The sequence below is a fragment of the Musca domestica genome, unplaced genomic scaffold, assembly GCF_030504385.1.
Source record: "Musca domestica strain aabys unplaced genomic scaffold, Musca_domestica.polishedcontigs.V.1.1 8, whole genome shotgun sequence".
Classification (NCBI taxonomy): domain Eukaryota; kingdom Metazoa; phylum Arthropoda; class Insecta; order Diptera; family Muscidae; genus Musca; species Musca domestica.
This window is the reverse complement of record NW_026712409.1, coordinates 20,005,209-20,029,560: the sequence shown is the minus strand read 5'-3', so window position 1 is coordinate 20,029,560 and position 24,352 is coordinate 20,005,209. Positions and strand designations below refer to the sequence as shown.

Here is a 24,352-nt window from a genome sequence, read left to right as displayed (position 1 = left end):
GCGCGAGTTGATTCTCTGTGTGTAAAGTTCCCAGGTTTTTGCGTGGCGGAGCCACAGATGGTGAATTTAAAGTTATTAAATTTTCACCAGAAGCAATTGCCGAGGACTTTTTACGTTTTGGAGAACCATCAACATACTCAAAGTTCATAAAAAGCTTTTCAAAATTTTCAAGCCTTGTGTGAACTGCGTTGAAGTCCTTCTTCATGGCAGCTATTTCAATTTTAGACTCTTTGAAAAGACGATAAAAGTCAACTTCTAGAGACCTACAATTGATACATGCCCAACGAAGCCCATTTTTACGATCAGTTATTAAGTCAAAATGTCTACCGGTAAATCCTGCACATTTTAAATGACCATGTTTATCACATAGCCAGCAGGTTAATACTCTTTCGTTTAGGTTTGTTATGTTACATTTGTAAACACACTCCATTTTATTGTGCCTTAAGTTATGCTTTACAGGTATGAAATTATTGAAAGAAGATTATTATAAATTTACTTAGATGCCGAAAAGTATGCTTTAATTTCAAATTATTAAAACCAAATTTTAATTGTTGTTTTCAAACTGTATAGGGCAGTATTAACAACAATGAATACCAAACCGTATAACACAAACGTCACGACAAAGCAAAGCAAGACAAAACAATAAGTAAACACACTAAGCTAACCAAAAAATTATAGTTGCTTATTTATTTAAATAACACGTCTTATCACTGATTATCACAATGCACTTGTAGGGTGACTCAAAAATTCACAAAATCACTAACAAAACAATACAAGTTTCTGCAGATCTGAAACCCTTGTGACCTGAATTTAAACTCCCCTAGGAAAAATTCCCATATCTACCGCACAAAAAAAAAATAATGTTTAACCTAATATACCCTCTTTTCGAATAATCTTTATGGATCTGAAACCATTATTTTCCAAAAACATACGATCTCTAAAAAAACAGTAGAATTTCCTAATACATCAAATACCAAATTGGCTCTTTCGAAAAAAAAACAATAAATTTCACATTAAAAAAACAAGTAAGCAAAGGCTATAATCGTGCGGGGCCGACCATGTGATACCCTACAACACTACAATATGTTAGAAGCCCTTTATGTCCAAATCTATTTTTGACATAAGGGGGCTTTTGAAATTATGTCACGGAGCACTGCCCAGATATTACCCTTAGCATTTTGACCAGGCACATTTGCCCAATATTTACGCACTCTGTCGTGCTCCCTCCTCAGGCGCGTCGATTGGCTTCAATTGTGTGATCAGGATTTTTTTCTGTTTTTGGTTCATTTGAACCCCAAATATTTTTCGATGATCTCCCAAAAGCAAGAGGCCCTCTGTATCTCCAAATTTACATTCATCTATACGATTTGCTTGTCTACGAAATTTGGCTTCAACGAAATCAGCATAAAAAAGCTCGGCGAGATAGGAAGATCCATATATACTTTCCTATGTGGGAGACCGATATTTCGAGGTGTTACATAATTTTTGGCCCAATCAAACTTATAATCCCCCAAACACATAGTGTTGTAGGGTATAAAAAAATAAATAAATAAATTTATGCGTTTTCAATAATTTTTTAAGCCCTCCACTATACTATCATACAACACCTGGACATGTTTGTCGGAGACCGCAAAAAGCATATATATTCCTGATCACGAGCCATTTTTCGGCCACTGCGACGCGGGTTTCGATCAAGTAGCTTCATTACTTTTCGAAACATTTCTGATGATGTTGCTGTTTTCTTCCGTCCACTTCCTTGACGTCGGGCTACGCTACCAGTATCACGGTAACGAGCGATGGTACGAGACACCAAAGATTTATTCACATTTAAGTGCTGGAGTGTTCTAACGATAGCCACTTATGATTTTCCAACCAAATATAAAGAAATGACACTATTTTTTTCATTTCAACCTCTAACTATTTTACGACCATCTCTAAAAACAATATTTTTCCATTCTGATCTTAACCCCACCTCCATGTTAAATTTCGTGATAACCGAGCCATAATTACGAAATACATAACTCTGCGATATAGGAATATCCATATATAACATTCAGAATTCATCTGTTTTCTAAGCCCAAATCCTGTATTCATTTGAAATATGAACAATCAAATATCTAAGAGGATTAAGAGTAATGAACAGAATGCACATTGCAATAAATGAGGAAAATCTCATTTACGCCGCATATGTGTGCGTGTCTATTTGTGTGTTCGCATATTTTGTGTTTTTTAAATGATGATTTTAATTAATTTAGAAGAATGAATAACAGGCTTCCCTTTGAAATACAAAGATTAAAACATTAAAAGTAGGAATGGATGTAATATAAATGTAAAATATAAATATTGAAAAAAAAGTATATATATAAATACATATATATATACCCACGGGCTATGAGTATCATGGTAGCGAGCGATGGTACGAGATAGAAAAGATTTATTTACATTTAAATGCTGGAGTGCTCTAACGATAGCCACTTGTGGATATATATATATATATATATATATATATATATATATATATATATATATATATATATATATATATATATATATATAATTTTCCAAGAAAACAGTTATTCGCGATGCAATACAAGCGTGATAGAGTGATTTCTTTATATTTGGCTGGAAAATCGTTAGACACTCCAGAATTTATATGTGCATAAATCTTTTGTGTCTCATACCATCGCTCGTTAACGTGATACTGGTAGCGTATCCCGACGTCAAGGAAGTGGACGGAAGAAAACAGCAACATCAGCAGAAATGGTTCGAAGATTAAAAAAAATAATAATAAATAATAATAGCGACACGATAGAACCCCGCGTCGCAGAGGCCGAAAAATGGCTCGTGAGCTGATCATATCGCAATATTCCATTCGGCAAATATTGCAAACTGAGCTCGGGATAAAGCCATGGAAATTCCAAAAAGTGCAAGAACTTACACCGCAACAGAAAGAATTTACACTCAAAAGAGCTAAAGATTTGCTTCGCTTGGCCGAAAGTGGTGAACTGCCGAATTTGGTTTTGCCCGTCTCCAATGAGAAAACACTCTTTGTCCAGCAGTTTTTAAACAAACAAACTGATCGTGTTCACTTGCAAAAGAGGTCAGCTGAAAATGTGCACCATCGATTAGTCACCATAACTCAAGCGCCGGCCATGGTGATGGTGTGGAACGCCATAACAGCCGATGGTCGCTTTCCGCTTGTATGAATCGACCGTGGCATCAGAATAAATGTGGAATATTATCGCGAATATATTCTGGAGGGTGTATTAAAGCCTTGGAGACGCAAACATTGGACATTCCAGACCTTGGCTATTCCAACAGGCCACAGTACCAACGCACTCAGCATGCGCCACCCAAAAATGGTTACGTGAGAGCTATACGAAGACGTGGACCTATACAGACAATTTTCTGTCTTAGGCAGCAGTATCCATTACGAACTTCAAATACCAAATTTAAAACAATTCCGGTAAATAATGCCGCTAAAACCATCAAAATACCAAATACCGGGAGGTACTGTTCTCTGGGGGCTATCCGAAGACATGAACCGGCACAGACAATTTTCTGTCTAAGACGGATTTTAAATACCACATTTGAAACAAATCCGGTGAATATTGGCGCTAAAATCAAATAAGTACAGAATATCGGGAGGTACCGTTATATGGGAGCTATACCAAAACGTAGACCTACATGGTCTATTTTCAATACCAAAAGTTCTGCAAACATAATATACATTTGAGTAAAAATATATCTATCTGCTTAATTTTGTTCGGAAGCTAGAATGAATTCCACAGACGGACAGACAGATAGACGGACAGATGGACAGACGGACGGACATCGCTAAATCGACATAGAATTTTATGCTGGTCAAGAAAAAAAAAAATATATATATATGTATATATATATATATATATATATATATATATATATATATATATATATATATATATATATATATATATATATATATATATATATGTATATATATATATATATATATATATGTATATATATATATATACTTTGTGGGGTCCAAATTTTATATTTCGAGGCGTCAAACCGAATGACAAATTTAATATACCCTACATGCTATGGTGGAGTGTATAAAAAAGATATATCAAAGCTTAAGGCTTAGAGAACGTTTTAGCAAGTCTTAAAATCGACGATTCTGCCTTTGAGGATTCTGAAAAAAAAAATCTCATAATAAATCTTTATAAAGTCAAAATCGAAGCCCAAGAGATCCTTATTCTCGTAGCCTTAAGGATATTTATTTTTTACAAAATCCCGCTTACAAAATCCTGATACAGAATATTTTCGATCATCTTTAAACGCATTGCTGGTCCTTTAACATTTTTATAAATCTCCCCCGATTTTACATAAAAAAATTATAAAATCCTGATACTAAATGCCTTCGCTCGTCCGTAAAAGCATATCTGGTCCTTCAACGTTTCTATTAACATCCCTTGATTTTTCACAAAAGCCTAGTTCGCCAGAAAAAATCGCTCCGACATGTCTATGAAAGGAAATTTGAAAATGTATAGCTGTTTTCCATTATGCCAGTACAGCTTGCTCCCGCACGAGCTTATTACAACTTTTAGGAAGTTTCCCCCCACTTAAGATTATACCCTCCTACACTAATAGACAAAAAACCAGCTATTTCGTGCCTTTTTTCAATATTAGTAAGAAAATACTCAATAATCATTGTTAGAATATATTTTCATTTCCTCTGCACCCCATCCCCCTAAGCAGAGCTATTGATTGAATTCCCTGTAAAGTATTTAAAGGCTATTTATCGGCATTACCAGGAATTCTTTTAAAGGATTTCTGTTAACGATTGTAAATTGTAAATAAAGCCACTTACATGTTCTTAACACACACCCACACCAATACACACCCCTACAAGCACAAGCACAAACAAACCCACACCCTATCTTCCTTCCTCGCACCACTCACATCAGTGTTTCCCTTTGGTAATTACACGCTAAACGAAATGAAACGAACACAAAACCATATGACGTCTGGGCGCTAAGCGAACCCTCGAACAACCTCTCGCCTCAGCCAGCCAAAGGCAAGTTCTTGGCGGAGGTGATGGCGGATCAATATTTTACCAATAACGAAATTGCATTGTTTTTATTCAATTTTCCTAGATTACTTTATTGTTTATTTATCTTCTCTTCCTCTGCTTTCTTTCTGTCTTTCATTCCGTTAATGCTTCTCAATTTTGTTATCTGGAATCCCCCGGCGACAATTCGAGCGATATTTCTATCATTTCCGGTTGTTCAATGATGGCGGGCGTTGTAACGTATGGTCTTGACGATTTTAATGCTGCTGCCGTTGTTTTGGCGTTGCTGCTGCTGCTGCTGCTGCTGCTGCTGCCACTGCCTTTGGCGCTTTAAAACAGAACATTGTAATGTATCCGAATCCAAATTTATACACTTGCACCGCACGTATCTGGCTAAGAGAAATTGGATTTTCTTTAACATATGGAGCATTAATGTTGAAAACATGGCGGTAAGTATATAAATATATGGATGTAAGTATGTGTAAATGTGTATACGTGTGTGTGTGTGCGTATTTGTCTAGTATTTTTTTTATATAATATTAAACAATGAAATCGTTTTATATTAAGCCTATCAGATTTACAATTCTTAGAACTGTAATCGAACCGGAAACGGCAAATGAAGCAAAGAAAAAGTTCCGTCTTCAAGTTTCTTTTGATGTAAGTGCACTGAGAGAAAATTAATATCAATTTTATTTAAATTAAACACAAGTAATTGGACTATTATTATATATTTATTTATTTATTCATTTATTATTTATTTTATTTATTATATATTATACCCTCCACCATACTATGGAGATATATTATCTTTGTCATGCCGTTTGTAACTCCTCAAAATACTCATTTCAGACCCAACAAAGTATATACATTCTTGATCAGCGTAAAATTCTTAAAGTCGATTTAGCGATGTCCGCCTGTCTGTCCGTCTGCCTGTCTATTGTAGTCACTCTATCTTTCGAACGAACTGGGATAGAAGGCTAAAATTTTGCACACATGTTTATTTTTCCAAAAGGCAGGATAAGTTCGTAAAAAGGCCATGTAGGTCAACGTCTTCGTATAGCCTCCATATAACAGTACCTCCCGATATTCGGTATTTTGATGATTTTAGCGACATTATTAACCAGAATTGTTTCAAATTAGGTATTTGAAGTTCGAAATTGATACTACTGCCTACAACAGAAAATTGTCTGTGCAGGTCCACGTCTTCGTATAGCCCCCATATAACAGTACCTCCCGATATTCGGTATTTTGATGATTTTAGCGACATTATTAACAGGAATTGTTTCAAATTAGGTATTTGAAGTTCGAAATTGATACTACTGCCTACGACAGAAAATTGTCTGTGCAGGTCCACGTCTTCGTATAGCCCCCATACAACGGTACCCCCTGTTATTCGTTTTTTTTTTTTTTTTTTTGATTTTAGCGACATTATTAACCGGAATTATATCAAATTTGTTATTTGAAGTTCGTAATGGATACTACAGCCTACAACAGAAAATTGTCTGTGCAGGTCCACGTCTACGTATAGCCCCCATATAACAGTACCTCCCAATATTCGGTATTTTGATGATTTTAGCGACATTATTAACCGGAATTGTTTCAAATTTGGTATTTGAAGTTCGTAATGGATACTACAGCCTACAACAGAAAATTGTCTGTGCAGGTTCACGTCTTCGTATAGCCCTCATAAAAAGGTACCTCCCGATATTCGCTATTTTGATGATTTTAGCGTCAATATTCACCGTAATTGTTTCAAATTACTCATTTAGAGTTCGCAATGGAAACTACAATCTGTGACGGAAAATTGTCTATGCAGGTCCAGGTATTCGTATAGGCGCGATATATCAGTTCCATCCTATATTCGGTATTTTGCCAAGGTACAATAGGTACAATACCCACCGAAATTGTTTGAGATGTCGAATTTTAAGTTCGTAATGGATGCTCCAGCCTATTAAAGAATATTTTCTGTAATAGCAGATTCTTTAGAAAATCGATTGTTATGCGACTTGTGTGCGGTGGAGCGCCGTCTTGTTGAAACCAGAACTGCCTCATACGCTTTCGACGAATAATTGGCATCACAAAATAGGTCATCATGTCGCGATTACGCTCCTGATTGATGGTAACAGCATGGCCATTTTCATTTTGAAAGAAAAACGGTCCAATGACCGTTTCCACACTAACGCCGCACCAAACTGTGACTTTTTCGTCATGAAGAGGTACTTCTCGAATATCCTAAAGATTTTCAGTGGCGTAAAAATGGCAATTTTGCTTATTTACTTATTTATTCAATGTGAAATGGGCTTCATCGGACATGATCATTTTGTTCAAAAATTGCTCGTCATCTTCGGCCGTTTCGATGACTCTTTGGGCCCATTCCAATCGACGAGGCTTGTCCGCAGGCAACATTCTTTGCGTCAATTGAATTTTGTACGGGAACAAATGCAAATCAATGCGAATAATCCGTTGTAAAGTGGGCCGAGTCATGCCCAACTGCTAAGAACGGCGTTTTTGGGATGTTCTTGGGGACCTCTCAACTCTGGCTCGTACGACAGCGATATTCTCGGCCGATCGCCTTGGTCGACTTTTATATGGCCTCTTCGGATTAGAAAGAGCCTTACTAGTCGAAAATTGTTCGTATAAACGCTTAATGGTGTTCTTAGAAGGCGCACTTCTCACATTTTTTAATGTTTTAAAAGCACGTTGAGTTTTCACAATTGACTTCTTCTGTTGAATGTAAATTTTAATTATTTCAGAGCGCTCGCGTGGCGTGTATTGGTTCATGGTAAAAATCTGCTTGGACTGACGCTTCAAACGCGGTATGTCATGAAGCGATGTGACATCTCTGTCAAAAGTTATGGCGTTGCCAGATGGGTCCGTCGAATATGGGCAACCCTGTATCTAAACTCGTCAAAATACCGAATATAGGGAGGTACCGTTATATGGGGCCTATACGAAGACCTGGACGTGCATGGACAATTTTCTGCCACAGACTGTAGTTCCCATTACGAACTCTAAATACGTAATTTGAAATAATTCCGGTAAGTAATGTCGCTAAAATCATCAAAATACCGAATATCGGGAGGTACCGTTAAATGGGGGCTATATGAAAACGTAGACCCTCATGGCCCATTTATGAACTTATCCTGCCTACTGAAAAAATAAGGACATCGCTAAATCGTCTTAGAATTTTACGCAGATCAAGAATATATATACTTTGTTAGGTCTGACATGAGTATTTCGAGGAGTTACAAACGGAATGACAAAGCTAATATACACTCCATAGTATGGTGAAGGATATAAAAAGTCAAGGTTTAAACTCATATTTAAAAAAATATTCTTAAATTTTGACATCTGTGACTCCCAGGATTTTTGAAAAAATATTTTTTACTACCTTCAAAACTATTATAGTTTTGGAAATGAAAAACTGTTACAGTACTTCCTTGACTAAAGCCTTTTCTTTAAAATGTTTGATTATTTCCTCATATATTTTTCTCAGTGTATTTGCAACTTTCCACAAACGTTTCCCACACACACATCCACAATCTTTCAGCAATCTACAATTTACTGTCACAAAACACATATTGGTGGAAAAAGAAATTAAATTGTATATTTTTCTTGTTCTCATTCGGCTTTATGTCCTATTTCTTCTTGTTGTTCTTCATGTTTCATTTGTTTTCTTCTTATTCTTTATTCGATTTGGTACACGCCATTGAACGCACACGCCTTAAATCCTGGTCTTCCACGGTGTTGCTGTCATACACACTCTAACACAACCCAACCAAACCTACCCCTCGCCGATAACCAGGATATCGGTTATATTTCGTGTACGTTCTGCAAAAGCTGTTAAAATAACGGATGCTGCTCTACTTAAGCGTTTGGGTTGTATCTGTGGCGCCATCGGAACATGTCTTCTGGTGCGAACCCTGGTCTCGCCGCCAGATGTAGTGGTTGGCAGGACAGCGGATGATCTGAAGGCATTTTTATGTAAAACCGATTGGTGGGATTACACATTCACATCGAGTAAGTATGAAGTAGAGTAATGTAGTAGCATACAATCAACTCTGTACTATGTACGCGTACTGATACTAGTACACACTAACTAAGAAACTAATGGCGCGATGGAGATGACAAGAACATAAAAAAAAAAAAACGCGAGCATAATAAAATCCTGATTTATCACCAGACATTAACTTAACTCTAAAGATTGTCCCAGTTTTTTTTTTTTTTTTGGTTTTGCTTCTTTTTGTTTTTTGAATTTCTCTTCATAAAAAGGACATTGTATGGTAAATGTAATTTCATCGTAAATTTTCCACACATTCATGTTCCAACGAAGTGCAGGAATGGTGTTTAACTATAAAATAAATTAAAGTGGAACATAATTTATGGGAATATTGAGAGCATAATTTTAAAATCTCAAGAATGGACAGTGGGAAAAAGATTTTTTTTCGAATTTTGTTAAAAATGCAAAATGGATAGTTGTCCACATTGAAGTCTACTTGGCAAATGGGTCTACATTTATAAGTTAAATGAAATCAATAGTCGTGTAAAAAATAATATTTATACCCTACAACACTATGTGTTGGGGGTATTATAAGTTTGATTGGGCCAACAATTATGTAACACCACGAAATATTGGTTTCCCACATAGGAAAGTATATATGGATCTCCCTAGCTCGCCGAGCTGAGTCGATCTAGCTATGTATGTCCGTCCGTCTGTCTGTCCGTCTGTCAATGTTAATTTGTAATCACTCTACAGGTCGCAATTATGGCCCGATCTTCACGAAATTGAAAATGGAGGTGGGGTTAAGGTCAGAATAGAACCCTATTGTTTTTGGAGATGATCGCACGATATTTAGGGGTGAAATGGACCAAAACCTGAAAAAATCCTGGTTTTGCAGTTGCTCTACAGTTTGCAATTATAGACCAACAAAAGCGGAAGTTAGCACGGGGCTAGAGCTTAGGGCTGGGCAGAAGCCTTCCAATTTTAATGGTCATTGGGTAATATTTAGTGGGTGAAATAGGACACAACATTTGTGTTAAATAAAAGTCAAATTTTCCACTGAACCGCAAATATTTTTAATCCCATCGAAATCACAAATAGACGGACAAAATTGACCTGTTCCGTAGATGCCGATAGTAAATATATCGGTTATATATAGTGAAATATATACAATGTGTACAAATATACAAAGGAAGGGGATGTTAGTTAGAATGCTTATATCTCAAGAATGGCTGGACCGATTTTGAATTTTGAAATTTTGTAAATTCAGAATGCCCTCTTGAGATAAAAGTGTAAAATCTAAAAAAAATCGCAGAATAATATGCCAATAATGATGTTAATATAGATTTTGTAGTATTTTGTGAAATTTTTTTATTTTTTAATATTTTTTTTATCGCATGCGATTTTTTCAATTTGACTTATAATATTTTGTAATATTTTTTCACCTTAGAACACCGGTTGGGGATATTTTATAAGTATTGTAAATATCGTCCGATCCTCAAGAAAATTTTCACAAGGGTAGGGTTGGGCTCAGAAGGGCTAGGCCTATTGTTTTCAAAGACGTCCGCAATATATTAGGGGGTTGAAATGGACCAACAACTAATAATTTTCCTGATTTTGCAGCCGTTATAAAAGTCACAAATAGAAACCAAAGGACACGAAGTGGACCACTAATTTTATGTGAAAAAATACCAGCATTACTTACAGGCGACATCCGGCTTTTTATGCTGATTTCGTTGACGAATATAGCCAAATATCGTAAACAAGCAAATCATATAGATGAGTCTAAATTTGGAGAGGATTGCAAAATATTTAGGTGTTCAAATGAACCAAAAACAGATAAATTTTCCGGATCGCACAATTGAAACCAATCGACACGGAATTTTGCCTGAGAAGAGATTTAAGGACAGGGAAGAAGTCTAGCATTTTGTGTGACCATTGGATTATATTTAGCTGTAAAATGGACTACAACAACTAACAGCCCGACGGAGTGCATAAATGTTCGGCAAATGTCCTTAGTCAAAATGCTAAATCTCCTAAATCCTAAATCTTCCAATATGGATTAAATCGAAATCTTCCAATATGGATTTGGACATAAGGGGGCTTCTAACATATTGTAGTGTTGTAGGGTATAATATAGTCGGCCCCGCACGACTGTAGCCTTTGCTTACTTGTTTTCAATTTTAAAACCAATGTTCGACACGATTGCTGTTTCTTAAAAAAAAAAAATTAAAAAGAAGAAAACCCACTGCCAAAACGTATCTCATCGAAATAACGGTTTTAGGCCATAGGTCGCTTTGGATCAACTCCGTTTCAGGACATTTGGAGTCGATCTAGCGATATCCGTCCGTTCGTCTGGCTGGCTGGTGGGCACGAAAAAATTTCCAAGGAAGTATCCAAATTGGTCTAAACTTGGTACATCGAAATATTATTGTCAAATTTAGATCTACTTCGGAGATGGGCCATAACGGTTCACTCCTTCCGGGAACTCCAAACAAAAGATCGAAAATTTGAAAAAAAAAATTCTGCACAGGAAGATAACCCGATTTTGCTCCAACTTTGCAAATAATTGCGTCATTTGTAGGTCAGGTGCGAAAATGGACAATATCGGTCCAATCCATCAAGTACACCCCCCCCCCCACAAAGGGTCAAAATTTTAAATAAATATAACGCTCACTGTAACGCCCAAAAGTCATGCTTTCGTTTTTGGGGTACATTATTATTGTCCCCTAGTAGAAAGAAGTATACTTAAAATACAACATTGGAACCCCTGGTGGCAAATGGCGGAACTACGCAAAACTGTCAGATTGGGATCAGCTGCTGTCATGAGAAAACAACAATCGTTGTCCAGCCAAAAAGGTATAAAAGGAGACGCATTTCACCCAATCGGGATCAGTCTTCTGTTGATGGCTGGTAAGTCAAGTGTGATTGGGAGGAAGAAAAGGCGCGCAACCTCGGTTGAATTGAGTCTTAGTAAGCCAAACAATAAGCCTTGACTATTTGTGGTGACTGGACTGGACTGAACGCAGGGTCAAGTGAGGGTTGTAGCAATACTCCCTATTCTTCGGGCTGCGTTGACGGCGACTGAACGCAGGGTCAAGTGAGGGTTGTAGCAATACTCCCTATTCTTCGGGCTGCGTTGACGGCGACTGAACGCAGGGTCAAGTGAGGGTTGTAGCAATACTCCCTATTCTTCGGGCTGCGTTGACGGCGACTGAACGCAGGGTCAAGTGAGGGTTGTAGCAATACTCCCTATTCTTCGGGCTGCGTTGACGGCGACTGAACGCAGGGTCAAGTGAGGGTTGTAGCAATACTCCCTATTCTTCGGGCTGCGTTGACGGCGACTGAACGCAGGGTCAAGTGAGGGTTGTAGCAATACTCCCTATTCTTCGGGCTGCGTTGACGGCGACTGAACGCAGGGTCAAGTGAGGGTTGTAGCAATACTCCCTATTCTTCGGGCTGCGTTGACGGCGACTGAACGCAGGGTCAAGTGAGGGTTGTAGCAATACTCCCTATTCTTCGGGCTGCGTTGACGGCGACTGACGTACTCATCGGGCTGCTGCTGTGCCAAAGCTGCCGCCACCCGATTCGTCGTGCGCGTATTCATCGGGCCGCCGCTGTGCCAAGCTGCCGCCACTACTACTCGCCGCTGACGTATTCATCGGGCCGCCGCTGTGCCAAAGCCGCCGCCACCCTATTCGCCGCTCGCCTATTCATCGGGCCGCCGCTGTGCCAAAGCCGCCGCCACCCTATTCGTCGCTCGCCTATTCATCGGGCCGCCGCTGTGCCAAGCTGCCGCCACTACTACTCGCCGCTGACGTATTCATCGGGCCGCCACTGTGCCAAAGCCGCCGCCACCCTATTCGTCGCTCGCCTATTCATCGGGCCACCGCTGTGCCAAGCTGCCGCCACTACTACTCGCCGCTGACGTATTCATCGGGCCGCCGCTGTGCCAAAGCCGCCGCCACCCTATTCGCCGCTCGCCTATTCATCGGGCCGCCGCTGTGCCAAAGCCGCCGCCACCCTATTCGCCGCTCGCCTATTCATCGGGCCGCCGCTGTGCCAAAGCCGCCGCCACCCTATTCGTCGCTCGCCTATTCATCGGGCCGCCGCTGTGCCAAGCTGCCGCCACTACTACTCGCCGCTGACGTATTCATCGGGCCGCCACTGTGCCAAAGCCGCCGCCACCCTATTCGTCGCTCGCCTATTCATCGGGCCGCCGCTGTGCCAAGCTGCCGCCACTACTACTCGCCGCTGACGTATTCCTCGGGCCGCCGCTGTGCCACAGCCGCCGCCACCCTATTCGTCGCTCGCCTATTCATCGGGCCGCCGCTGTGCCAAGCTGCCGCCACTACTACTCGCCGCTGACGTATTCATCGGGCCGCCGCTGTGCCAAAGCCGCCGCCACCCTATTCGTCGCTCGCCTATTCATCGGGCCGCCGCTGTGCCAAGCTGCCGCCACTCTATTCGTCGCTCGCCTATTCATCGGGCCGCCGCTGTGCCAAGCTGCCACCACTGCTACCCGTTTATTAACATTTCGACTGAACTTTGTGATTTAGTGTTCTTCGTAAAAAGTTCTGAACGTGATTTTATTGTGTTTAGTGTAGTGTTTAGTGTTATTTAAGGAAATAAATTTATAACGTTTTAAGAAAATATTTTTGCTTCGCTCTCTCTCTCTTTATGTCCTAACAAATAAATTTTTGTGACGACTCTGGCCCCCGCTGAACCTACCCCAGCTTCAAAGTGAAAACACGTCGACACAATGGCGCCCGAGCAGGGACCATAAAAGAGAGAAAGAATAAATAAATGAGTGAACAATAATTAGACAAATACAGATGAAAACCCAGTGAAAAAAAACAGTTAAAAAAAAAAAAAAAAAAAAAAAAAATGTCAAACGAAAAGACAATGTTGAAGGTCTCCTGGGCCTATATGCTAAAGCAAGAAGACTTGGTAACATATCTTACTGAATTCAATCTTGATCCAGTTGGAAAAGTGGACGATCTCCGAAAAAGATGGGCTAAATTTCTCCACAACGACCATGAAGCCGATGTATACAGACGGCTTATAGAGTTGCAGAACAAACATGAAAGTACCAGTCCGACCAAATCGCCGACATTGCGAGCCGTCACAAAACAACCCCTTATAACCGTAACACCGTGTGGAGCAGAAGCAATAGTATTATCCCCAATAAAAACAGAGTACGCCCTTCCCCACATTTCCGCGGAAAGGTCACATGGAGAGTCAAGCACAGGGGTAACAAACGATCAAAAAGTACAGAAGATGTCGCCAACAAACCCCGAATATGGATTTCAAAAAGATTCTCCGCCCAAGCCATCCAATAATTCGTCGTTACTCGTAATTCTCGACCAAATCCGAAAATGGAATATTACTTTTGAAAATGGAATGGACCCTAGTGGATTCGTAGCACGTGTAGAAGAAATGGCTGAAATGTACATCGTGGAATTGAATCAAATAATTAAAGTAATGCCAGAGTTGTTACGAGGTAAAGCTTTAATCTGGCTAAGGAACAACAACCGACACTGGACTACCTGGAACGAATTTAAGAGTGATTTTCTGAAATTCTTTTTGCCACCGAGATACTTTGAGAAATTGGAGGATGAAATTAGGAGAAGGATACAGCGTAATAAGGAGCCGTTTAAGGAATATGTACTCTCTATACAGCATCTTATGCAGCACACCAATATGACCGAAGAACAAAAATTGGAACGAATTTTTAGAAACGCGCATTCGGATTATCAATGGTACATTCGCCGTAAAGACTTTACCACACTTTCGGAATTGATCTCCTTGGCAGACGAACTCGAAAGCATACCAAATAATTCTCGATCAGAACAGCCTCGAAATCAACAAAACTATAATCGACGTGCGGACAACTCTAGAAATAACCTGTATTGCACCAATCAAGGTGACCAAGTGCTAAACGAAAGCTCATCCAATCCAGAAACGCAGCAGGATGAACCCCCGGCAAAGAAGAGTAACCAGAATATTACATCATTGCAATGTGAAGAATATCGCCTTACTGCAACTGTCTTAATAGAGGGGAAAGCTATTAAAGCAACTGTCGACACTGGTGCCACTAGCTGTTTTATAAAAAGAGAATTTGCGGAAAAAATCAAGAAAAGGTTTACTTATTCACGGCATGAGGCAAATGTTATCCTCGCAGACGGCACCACGGTGAACATCACAAGATCAACAGTGTTACCTGTTACATTTGGAAACCAAAGCTCAGATGTTACATTTCTCATCATGCCGCAATTCAAGGAAAACATCATATTGGGATTGGAATTTCTAAAACAGTTCCACACGACCATTCACTGCGCCGGTATAAGTGTCAAATTAAGTAAGCCAACCACATCAACGGAGCATTGTACCGTGGCTATAGGAGAGGAAACCCCATCAAAAGAGGTAATAGATACAATGACAGCTACGAATAATGTATCCCCCAGACCTAAATTCTTAAACGATGAATTGAGTAAAACGCAATGTGAGATCGTTGAAAATTTTCTGGCACAGGAACTCCCTAAGTTCCAACAATTAAATGGCCTATCGTCAATAGCTGAACATAAGATTGTAATGACCGACGATCGACCCATTAAATTAAGATATGCTCCGCGAAATCCTGCAATGCAAGCCGTGATTAATGCCGAAGTGAGAAAGCTCGAAGAACGAGGATGTATAGAGCCGTCTACAAGCCCATACTGTTTCCCCATCACATTAGTCAGAAAGAAAAATGGGAATTGGAGAACTTGTATGGATTTTCGCCAATTGAATAAACGTTCTGTTCCAGATGCCTACCCTTTACCCCGCATCGACACAATACTGAATCGACTACGGGATGCCAAATACGTGAGTAGCCTGGACCTTAAAGACGGATATTGGCAAATACCGATGGCGAAGGAGAGCAGAAAATACACGGCCTTTGCGGTAGCTGGTAAAGGTCTATATCAGTGGAAAGTGATGCCTTTCGGTTTGCATTCAGCACCGGCAACCTTCCAACGGGCATTAGATAGTGTGATTGGGCCTGAAATGGACCCCCACGCTTTTGCATACCTTGACGATATCATCGTCATTGGAAAAACGTTTGAGGAACACTTGCGGAACTTGAGAGAAGTGTTCAGAAGATTGCGATCAGCTAACCTGAGAATAAACATTGAGAAATGCGAATTTTTCAGAAAAGAAACGAAGTATTTAGGCCATGTTGTGAGTAGCGAGGGAATAAAGACGGATCCAGATAAAGTTGCCGCAATAGTGGAAATGAAACCTCCAACATCGGTAAAGGAGGTACGAAGATTTCTTGGAGTAGCATCTTGGTACCGAAGATTTGTCCCACAGTTTGCAACAATTTCACAACCATTGACTAGTCTTCTTAAAAAGGGAAAACATTGGAAATGGGGTCCCGAACAACAAGAAGCATTCTCAGACCTAAAAGCAAAGTTAACTGAAGCCCCCGTTCTGGCTTGTCCGGATTTCACAAAGACGTTCATATTGCAAACTGATGCCAGCAACTATGGCCTTGGAGCAGTTCTAACACAGGAGTTAGATAACGTGGAACGTGTCATAGCCTACGCCAGCAGACATTTAAAACAGGCTGAAAAGAACTACTCAGCGACTGAAAAGGAATGTCTAGCCATACTGTGGGGCATCAGACACATGAGACCCTATTTGGAGGGTTACCAGTTTATAGTTATTACCGATCATTTGGCCCTAAAATGGTTAAATTCTATTGAAAGCCCTACAGGTCGACTCGCACGTTGGGCTCTCGAGCTACAGCAATATAATTTTTTGATCAGATACCGTAGAGGAAAACAGAACGTTGTGGCGGATGCGCTTTCGAGAACACCTTTGGAAACGTTAGACCTAGCCACAGTAAAATATGACACCAGTCCGTGCCCATGGCTAGAAAAGTTGAAGGAAACCATAACCAAGAATCCGAAGAAGTATCCAGACTATACAATCATTGAGGGAAATGTTTATCGACATCTTCCCAAGCAAATAAACGATGAAGATTGCACACCATGGAAGCTGTGTGTGCCCACCGGATCAAGGATTCAGGTCCTTAGAGAAAATCATGACAGTGTCACCGGAGGTCATTTGGGAGTGCGAAAGACTAGCAACAAGGTGGCGAACCGATATTTTTGGCCTGGTATGTTCCAGGACATCAAACGTTATGTCCAGCAGTGCGAATGTTGCCAAAAATATAAAGTCAGCCAACAGAAACCAGCAGGGGAAATGTTGATAAGAATCCCGGAGGAACCATGGGCCACTATTTGTGCGGACTTCGTAGGACCCCTACCGCGATCTAAGCACGGTAACTCAATGCTACTCGTTATTATGGATAGATTCTCAAAATGGACGGAGTTGGTTCCATTGCGGAAGGCTACGACAGAGGGATTAATAAAGGCATGCAGAGAAAGAATTATTTCTAGATATGGGGTTCCAAAAATATTGATAACCGATAACGGAACCCAATTCACTAGCAACCAATTCGAAAAATTCCTAGCAGAAATGGGTATAAAGCATCAACTTACGGCTCCTTACACCCCGCAAGAGAACCCTACTGAAAGGACAAATCGGACAGTGAAAACAATGATAGCACAAGTTTCGAAACAACATAATACATGGGACGATATGCTGCCCGAAATAATGTTAGCCATAAACACTAGTGCATCAGAATCCACTGGATATTCGCCGGCATACCTGACACAAGGAAGAGAACCGCGACTGCCCCAGGCATTATATGATCAGCTCACAACAGGAACTGGTGCTAGAATAGTCTTACCAGAAGACCGGGCCCAGGAGTTGAAAGAAATATTTAAGATAGTGCGTCGAAACTTGGCAAAAGCATCTCAAAACCAGCGGAGACAGTACAACCTTAGACGACGAGTTTGGAAACCAAAGATTGGGGAGCAAGTTCTAGTTCGTCTACATCCTCAGTCGAAGGCCGTCGAAAATTTCGCCGCCAAACTAGCGCCCAAATACGGAGGGCCGTTTTTCGTACAAAAATTCCAATCTCCAGTAATCGTTGTAGTCCGAGGAAAAGACAACATCACCCGCGTCGCGCACTTAAGTGAAATTAAGCCTTTTTATGAAGAACAAAATTAAATTGTAGACATAGAAGTAGAATGTTGATTGTAGTTCCACTTACGTTTATGTGATGCCATTTCATTATAATTTCTTACTTTATTTTTAGACATTAAATTGACAATACCCAAACTAATCAGTGTCCTAATATAAGCCCATACTTCAAAGACCATCGCAATTCTCAAAATTTCAACATCACGATGGAGCAAGATAGCCCCAACACGAAAAAATTCAAACGGGCGAAGGAGAATAATAGCACACCAAGTACAATCAAATTGCCAGTCACTGAAATCCCAACTGAGTCAACGCCATCGTCCTCGACAGACAATCCCGTGAACAATAACACATTTCTCGAACTGCCAAATTATCCCGAAAACCTACAAAGCCGTATCGAGAAGTTTAAAAACAATTGGAAAAAGGGACACAAACTGAAGCGAATTGTTAAACCAGATGGCAAGCAGTACCGCATAATAATATCAGCAGACGGGGTAGTGAAGGTATCTCTCCGAACTTCTGCAATTGGTCTCTAACATACCTTCCTATTCGACCGAGATATAGTCGAACCAAAGTGCCCATGTCGGAGAAATAAAAGGTTACATAACACCCTAGGGCTTCCTGGCTATTGAAACCCAATAGCAATAGAGAAAGCAAATCAAGGAATCAAAAATCAGAGGGAGGAAGAGATGCCATGTAACGCCCAAAAGTCATGCTTTCGTTTTTGGGGTACATTATTATTGTCCCCTAGTAGAAAGAAGTATACTTAAAATACAACATTGGAACCCCTGGTGGCAAATGGCGGAACTACGCAAAACTGTCAGATTGGGATCAGCTGCTGTCATGAGAAAACAACAATCGTTGTCCAGCCAAAAAGGTATAAAAGGAGACGCATTTCACCCAATCGGGATCAGTCTTCTGTTGATGGCTGGTAAGTCAAGTGTGATTGGGAGGAAGAAAAGGCGCGCAACCTCGGTTGAATTGAGTCTTAGTAAGCCAAACAATAAGCCTTGACTATTTGTGGTGACTGGACTGGACTGAACGCAGGGTCAAGTGAGGGTTGTAGCAATACTCCCTATTCTTCGGGCTGCGTTGACGGCGACTGAACGCAGGGTCAAGTGAGGGTTGTAGCAATACTCCCTATTCTTCGGGCTGCGTTGACGGCGACTGAACGCAGGGTCAAGTGAGGGTTGTAGCAATACTCCCTATTCTTCGGGCTGCGTTGACGGCGACTGAACGCAGGGTCAAGTGAGGGTTGTAGCAATACTCCCTATTCTTCGGGCTGCGTTGACGGCGACTGAACGCAGGGTCAAGTGAGGGTTGTAGCAATACTCCCTATTCTTCGGGCTGCGTTGACGGCGACTGAACGCAGGGTCAAGTGAGGGTTGTAGCAATACTCCCTATTCTTCGGGCTGCGTTGACGGCGACTGAACGCAGGGTCAAGTGAGGGTTGTAGCAATACTCCCTATTCTTCGGGCTGCGTTGACGGCGACTGAACGCAGGGTCAAGTGAGGGTTGTAGCAATACTCCCTATTCTTCGGGCTGCGTTGACGGCGACTGACGTACTCATCGGGCTGCTGCTGTGCCAAAGCTGCCGCCACCCGATTCGTCGTGCGCGTATTCATCGGGCCGCCGCTGTGCCAAGCTGCCGCCACTACTACTCGCCGCTGACGTATTCATCGGGCCGCCGCTGTGCCAAAGCCGCCGCCACCCTATTCGCCGCTCGCCTATTCATCGGGCCGCCGCTGTGCCAAAGCCGCCGCCACCCTATTCGTCGCTCGCCTATTCATCGGGCCGCCGCTGTGCCAAGCTGCCGCCACTACTACTCGCCGCTGACGTATTCATCGGGCCGCCACTGTGCCAAAGCCGCCGCCACCCTATTCGTCGCTCGCCTATTCATCGGGCCACCGCTGTGCCAAGCTGCCGCCACTACTACTCGCCGCTGACGTATTCATCGGGCCGCCGCTGTGCCAAAGCCGCCGCCACCCTATTCGCCGCTCGCCTATTCATCGGGCCGCCGCTGTGCCAAAGCCGCCGCCACCCTATTCGCCGCTCGCCTATTCATCGGGCCGCCGCTGTGCCAAAGCCGCCGCCACCCTATTCGTCGCTCGCCTATTCATCGGGCCGCCGCTGTGCCAAGCTGCCGCCACTACTACTCGCCGCTGACGTATTCATCGGGCCGCCACTGTGCCAAAGCCGCCGCCACCCTATTCGTCGCTCGCCTATTCATCGGGCCGCCGCTGTGCCAAGCTGCCGCCACTACTACTCGCCGCTGACGTATTCCTCGGGCCGCCGCTGTGCCACAGCCGCCGCCACCCTATTCGTCGCTCGCCTATTCATCGGGCCGCCGCTGTGCCAAGCTGCCGCCACTACTACTCGCCGCTGACGTATTCATCGGGCCGCCGCTGTGCCAAAGCCGCCGCCACCCTATTCGTCGCTCGCCTATTCATCGGGCCGCCGCTGTGCCAAGCTGCCGCCACTCTATTCGTCGCTCGCCTATTCATCGGGCCGCCGCTGTGCCAAGCTGCCACCACTGCTACCCGTTTATTAACATTTCGACTGAACTTTGTGATTTAGTGTTCTTCGTAAAAAGTTCTGAACGTGATTTTATTGTGTTTAGTGTAGTGTTTAGTGTTATTTAAGGAAATAAATTTATAACGTTTTAAGAAAATATTTTTGCTTCGCTCTCTCTCTCTTTATGTCCTAACAAATAAATTTTTGTGACGACTCTGGCCCCCGCTGAACCTACCCCAGCTTCAAAGTGAAAACACGTCGTAAAATGTGATGTAAGAGTCTGAGTCTGTCTTCAAATTTTCACACACCCCAATAATGTTATTAACCCAAGGTCTGGTGTTAAGATGGAGAATATCGGTCTACTCCTGCTGGTACCTACCCCATAAAGCCTCAAAATTTTGAACATCAACGAAGCTCAGAAAAAACGCAAATTAACGTTCGATTCCATTCCAGACTTGTTGCATCACAATATTTCCATCGACATAAGTTCTGTTATAAAGAGGGTAGAGATCGGACCATTTTTTTTTGCTACCTGTTCCACATAGGGTTCAAGATTTTGAAAAACAACGCTCTCAAAGAAAGCGAAATAAGCATCCAACTCTCTTCAATTTTGACACATACAAACATTTTTGCTAACACAAGATCTGTGGTGAAGATGATATATATCTGCGAACCTCATCCACAAAGGGTCACAATTTTCAATACTGTGCAGTACATTTTTTTTCGAAATTTTTGATATTTTGTGGTGTAGGTACCAGAAGGAGTGGACCGATATTGTACATCTCCGAACTCGATCTATGTTTGGCAGTAATAGTTTGAATCAAATCGGATACTCTCTTCGAGAGTTCTTGTGCGCACCAGCCAGAAAATCAGACGGACATCACTAGATCGACTACAAATGTCCTGAAACGGATTTGGTCCAATGGACGGACACCCCAAATCCGTCCAAACTCAAAATGTCCTAAAACGGATTTGATCCATAGACCTATGGTCTGAGGCACGTTTTGGCCGCATCAAATAATATATATCCTCTGTAGACAGACCCTAGGTCTTTTTTGACCAAATCCGTTTCAGAACATTTAGAGTCGATCTAGCGATCTCAGTCTGCCAGTTCGTCCGACCGTCTGTCTTTCTGGCTGGTTGGCGCGCATGATAACTGTCGAAGGAAGCATTTGATTTGGTCCTAACTTAGTACATCGTAATATATTTGTTTACATTAGAACGAGTTCGGAGATGGGCAATATAGGTCCACTACTCCCGTTGCATCCCCCAAATATTTTACTGCACAAAAAGAGAGAGGATCATCCGATTTGTGAACAATTATATCTCTTATAAAATATGATGTAAGAGTCCGAATGTCTTTTTGAAAATGGAATATATCGGTCTACTCCTTCTGGTAACTACCCCATAAAGGGTCAATATTTAAAATCGCCAACTCAATTATAAACAAGTAAGCAAAGGCTACAGTTGAGCGGAACCGACCGTTGAATACCCTACAACACTATAATAAACGATACAGTTTATATAGGCGAGATACTCGAAAGAATTCCACAAGATATTGTGACAAATAGTAAAAGAAAACCATCAGGTTTCGTTCTCTAATTTTCGAATAATAGCAACTTAAACTAATTTGCTCATTTCCAATTTATTGGTAGATGTTGCACGTAAATGGTCTTCCTAGATCTGGAACCAATATTTCCCAAAGACCTATAATCTCTCAGAAGTGGCAAAAGATTAATATTTATTATTGGTTTTTGACTGAAACGCATCTATATGAGATACAGACATTTGACTATATTCTCCAACGAAATCAGCGTTAACGAAATAGTCAGAAGTGCGTCTTTCCTATATTTGTGAATTCTCCAAAAAGTCACCGGAATGGACATTTTCGTATTTTGTCTACAAAAGTTGGCAAACTATTTCACACATTGAATATTTTTGGATGGCCATCCGAAACTGCTTGGCTTTCGCAATATGCGGTAACCCCCATTCAAATGTGCGTGAGGATGGGGCGATAATTACGATCTGCTGACAATTTTGCAGTTTTTTGGTTGATTTCAACCCCTAAATATATAGCGATCATCTCCAAAAAGAGTAGGCATCTATTCTGACCCTCATATTATCCCCATGCAAAATTTCGTAAGGATCGGATTTCCATATTGCGATCTGTATATGATATCCTGATATCCTAACTACTTAGTTTTGTTAGCTGTAGAAATATTACCAAATGTTTAATTCAAAATGAAAATATGCCAAAAATATGACAAAATTGAAAAAATATGAGAAAATGTTACAAAACCAATATTTTCATCTTTAGAGAGATATTTTTATGCGATTTTTTTAGACGTTTTTTCTTTCCTGACAAGAGGCCATTCTGAATTAATGAGAAATGTGGAAATCAGTTCAGCCGTTCTCGACATATAAGAGATCTTTCAGTATATCTTCTTTGATAGACATATATATTGCACATATTTTGCTATATATCCGATTTGTTGGATGTTAACATCAATGTAAAGGTCAGAAGTAACTTGTCATGACTTTGTGATTTCGCCGGGTTTTAAAATATTCGCGGTTTAATGAAAAATTTTGAATTTTTTCAACACAAAAGATATGGTCTATTTTACCCGCTAAATATTATCCGATGACCACCCAAATTGGTAGGCTTCTTACCCGCCCTAAACTCTAGCTACATGCGAAATTCCGTCGATTGGTCTATAATTGCGACCTCTATAGCTACTGCAAAATCCGACATTTTTTCAGTATTTGGTCCATTTCAACCCCTAAACATTTGGCGATCATCTCCAAAAGAAACAGGCTTCTATTCTGGCTTCTATTTCCTATTCCCTAACTCCACCTTCGTACAAAATTTCGTAAGGATCGGGCCATAATTGCGACCTGTAGCGTAATTACAAATTAACATGGACAGATGGACAGACGGACAGATACAAATGCTTCAGCATATTTAATCCACGATTGAATTTTCCTACTACTAAATTAGTTCCGGGTCGCTTGCAAAATTTCCAAATTGAAATTTCAGTTCCATTGCTTCTTCACTCTTTTAATCACAGATTTCGTCGTTTTTCATCTGTCAGCTTTCATAAGCAGAGCCTCCCGCAAACATTTCAATTTTCCAGCCATTTCATTTTGTCGTTAATGAATTCAGTCCGTCAATTACCGAAACTTTTTGAAAAAATTAGATCAAATAAGATTCCTTTACACCAAGAGTGTCCTTTTTGCAAAATTTCAAAAAGGAATTCTCCGAAGGAAAATCTCACTCAAAAAAATTACAACCTATCATTCGATGTGCATTGAAACGTCTCTGGAACCCAAAACAAACTGTTGCCTCAAAAAGACTCTTTTAAATTTTTTTCTCCAAATTTAATTACAATGGCCAAGAACTCAACACTGACCTCTCTTTCATGCTCTCAAACTTTCCCACCACACATCAAACTGCAGACAAAAACTCTTCATTTTAATTGTTGGTCAACGTTACAACAGTTCACGTCTACTTCATGAAACTGAAAGTCGTTAAGTGGAGCTCTTCTTCCTGTAACTCTAGTTTGCAAACATCCATTTCAGTTCGGTGCAGACTTTCCCTTTGCAACTTTAAACTTTTTGCCAAGAAACGGAAAACTGTGAAATGACATTTCATTTTTCATTCAAAGTTCACTTCTGTCCTTAAC

General features: G+C 41.0%; 1 protein-coding gene across 1 annotated transcript in view; it reads left to right on the top strand.

The window, feature by feature from the left end:
- LOC101887341 (uncharacterized) overlaps positions 1-24,352 on the top strand; it is a 465,336-nt gene that overhangs the window by 407,191 nt on the left and 33,793 nt on the right. Inside the window, exons 9-10 of the mRNA XM_059130821.1 lie at positions 5,399-5,508; positions 8,865-9,079. Coding sequence (XP_058986804.1) covers positions 5,399-5,508; positions 8,865-9,079 — 325 coding nt within the window. The remainder of the gene's footprint in view (positions 1-5,398; positions 5,509-8,864; positions 9,080-24,352) is intronic.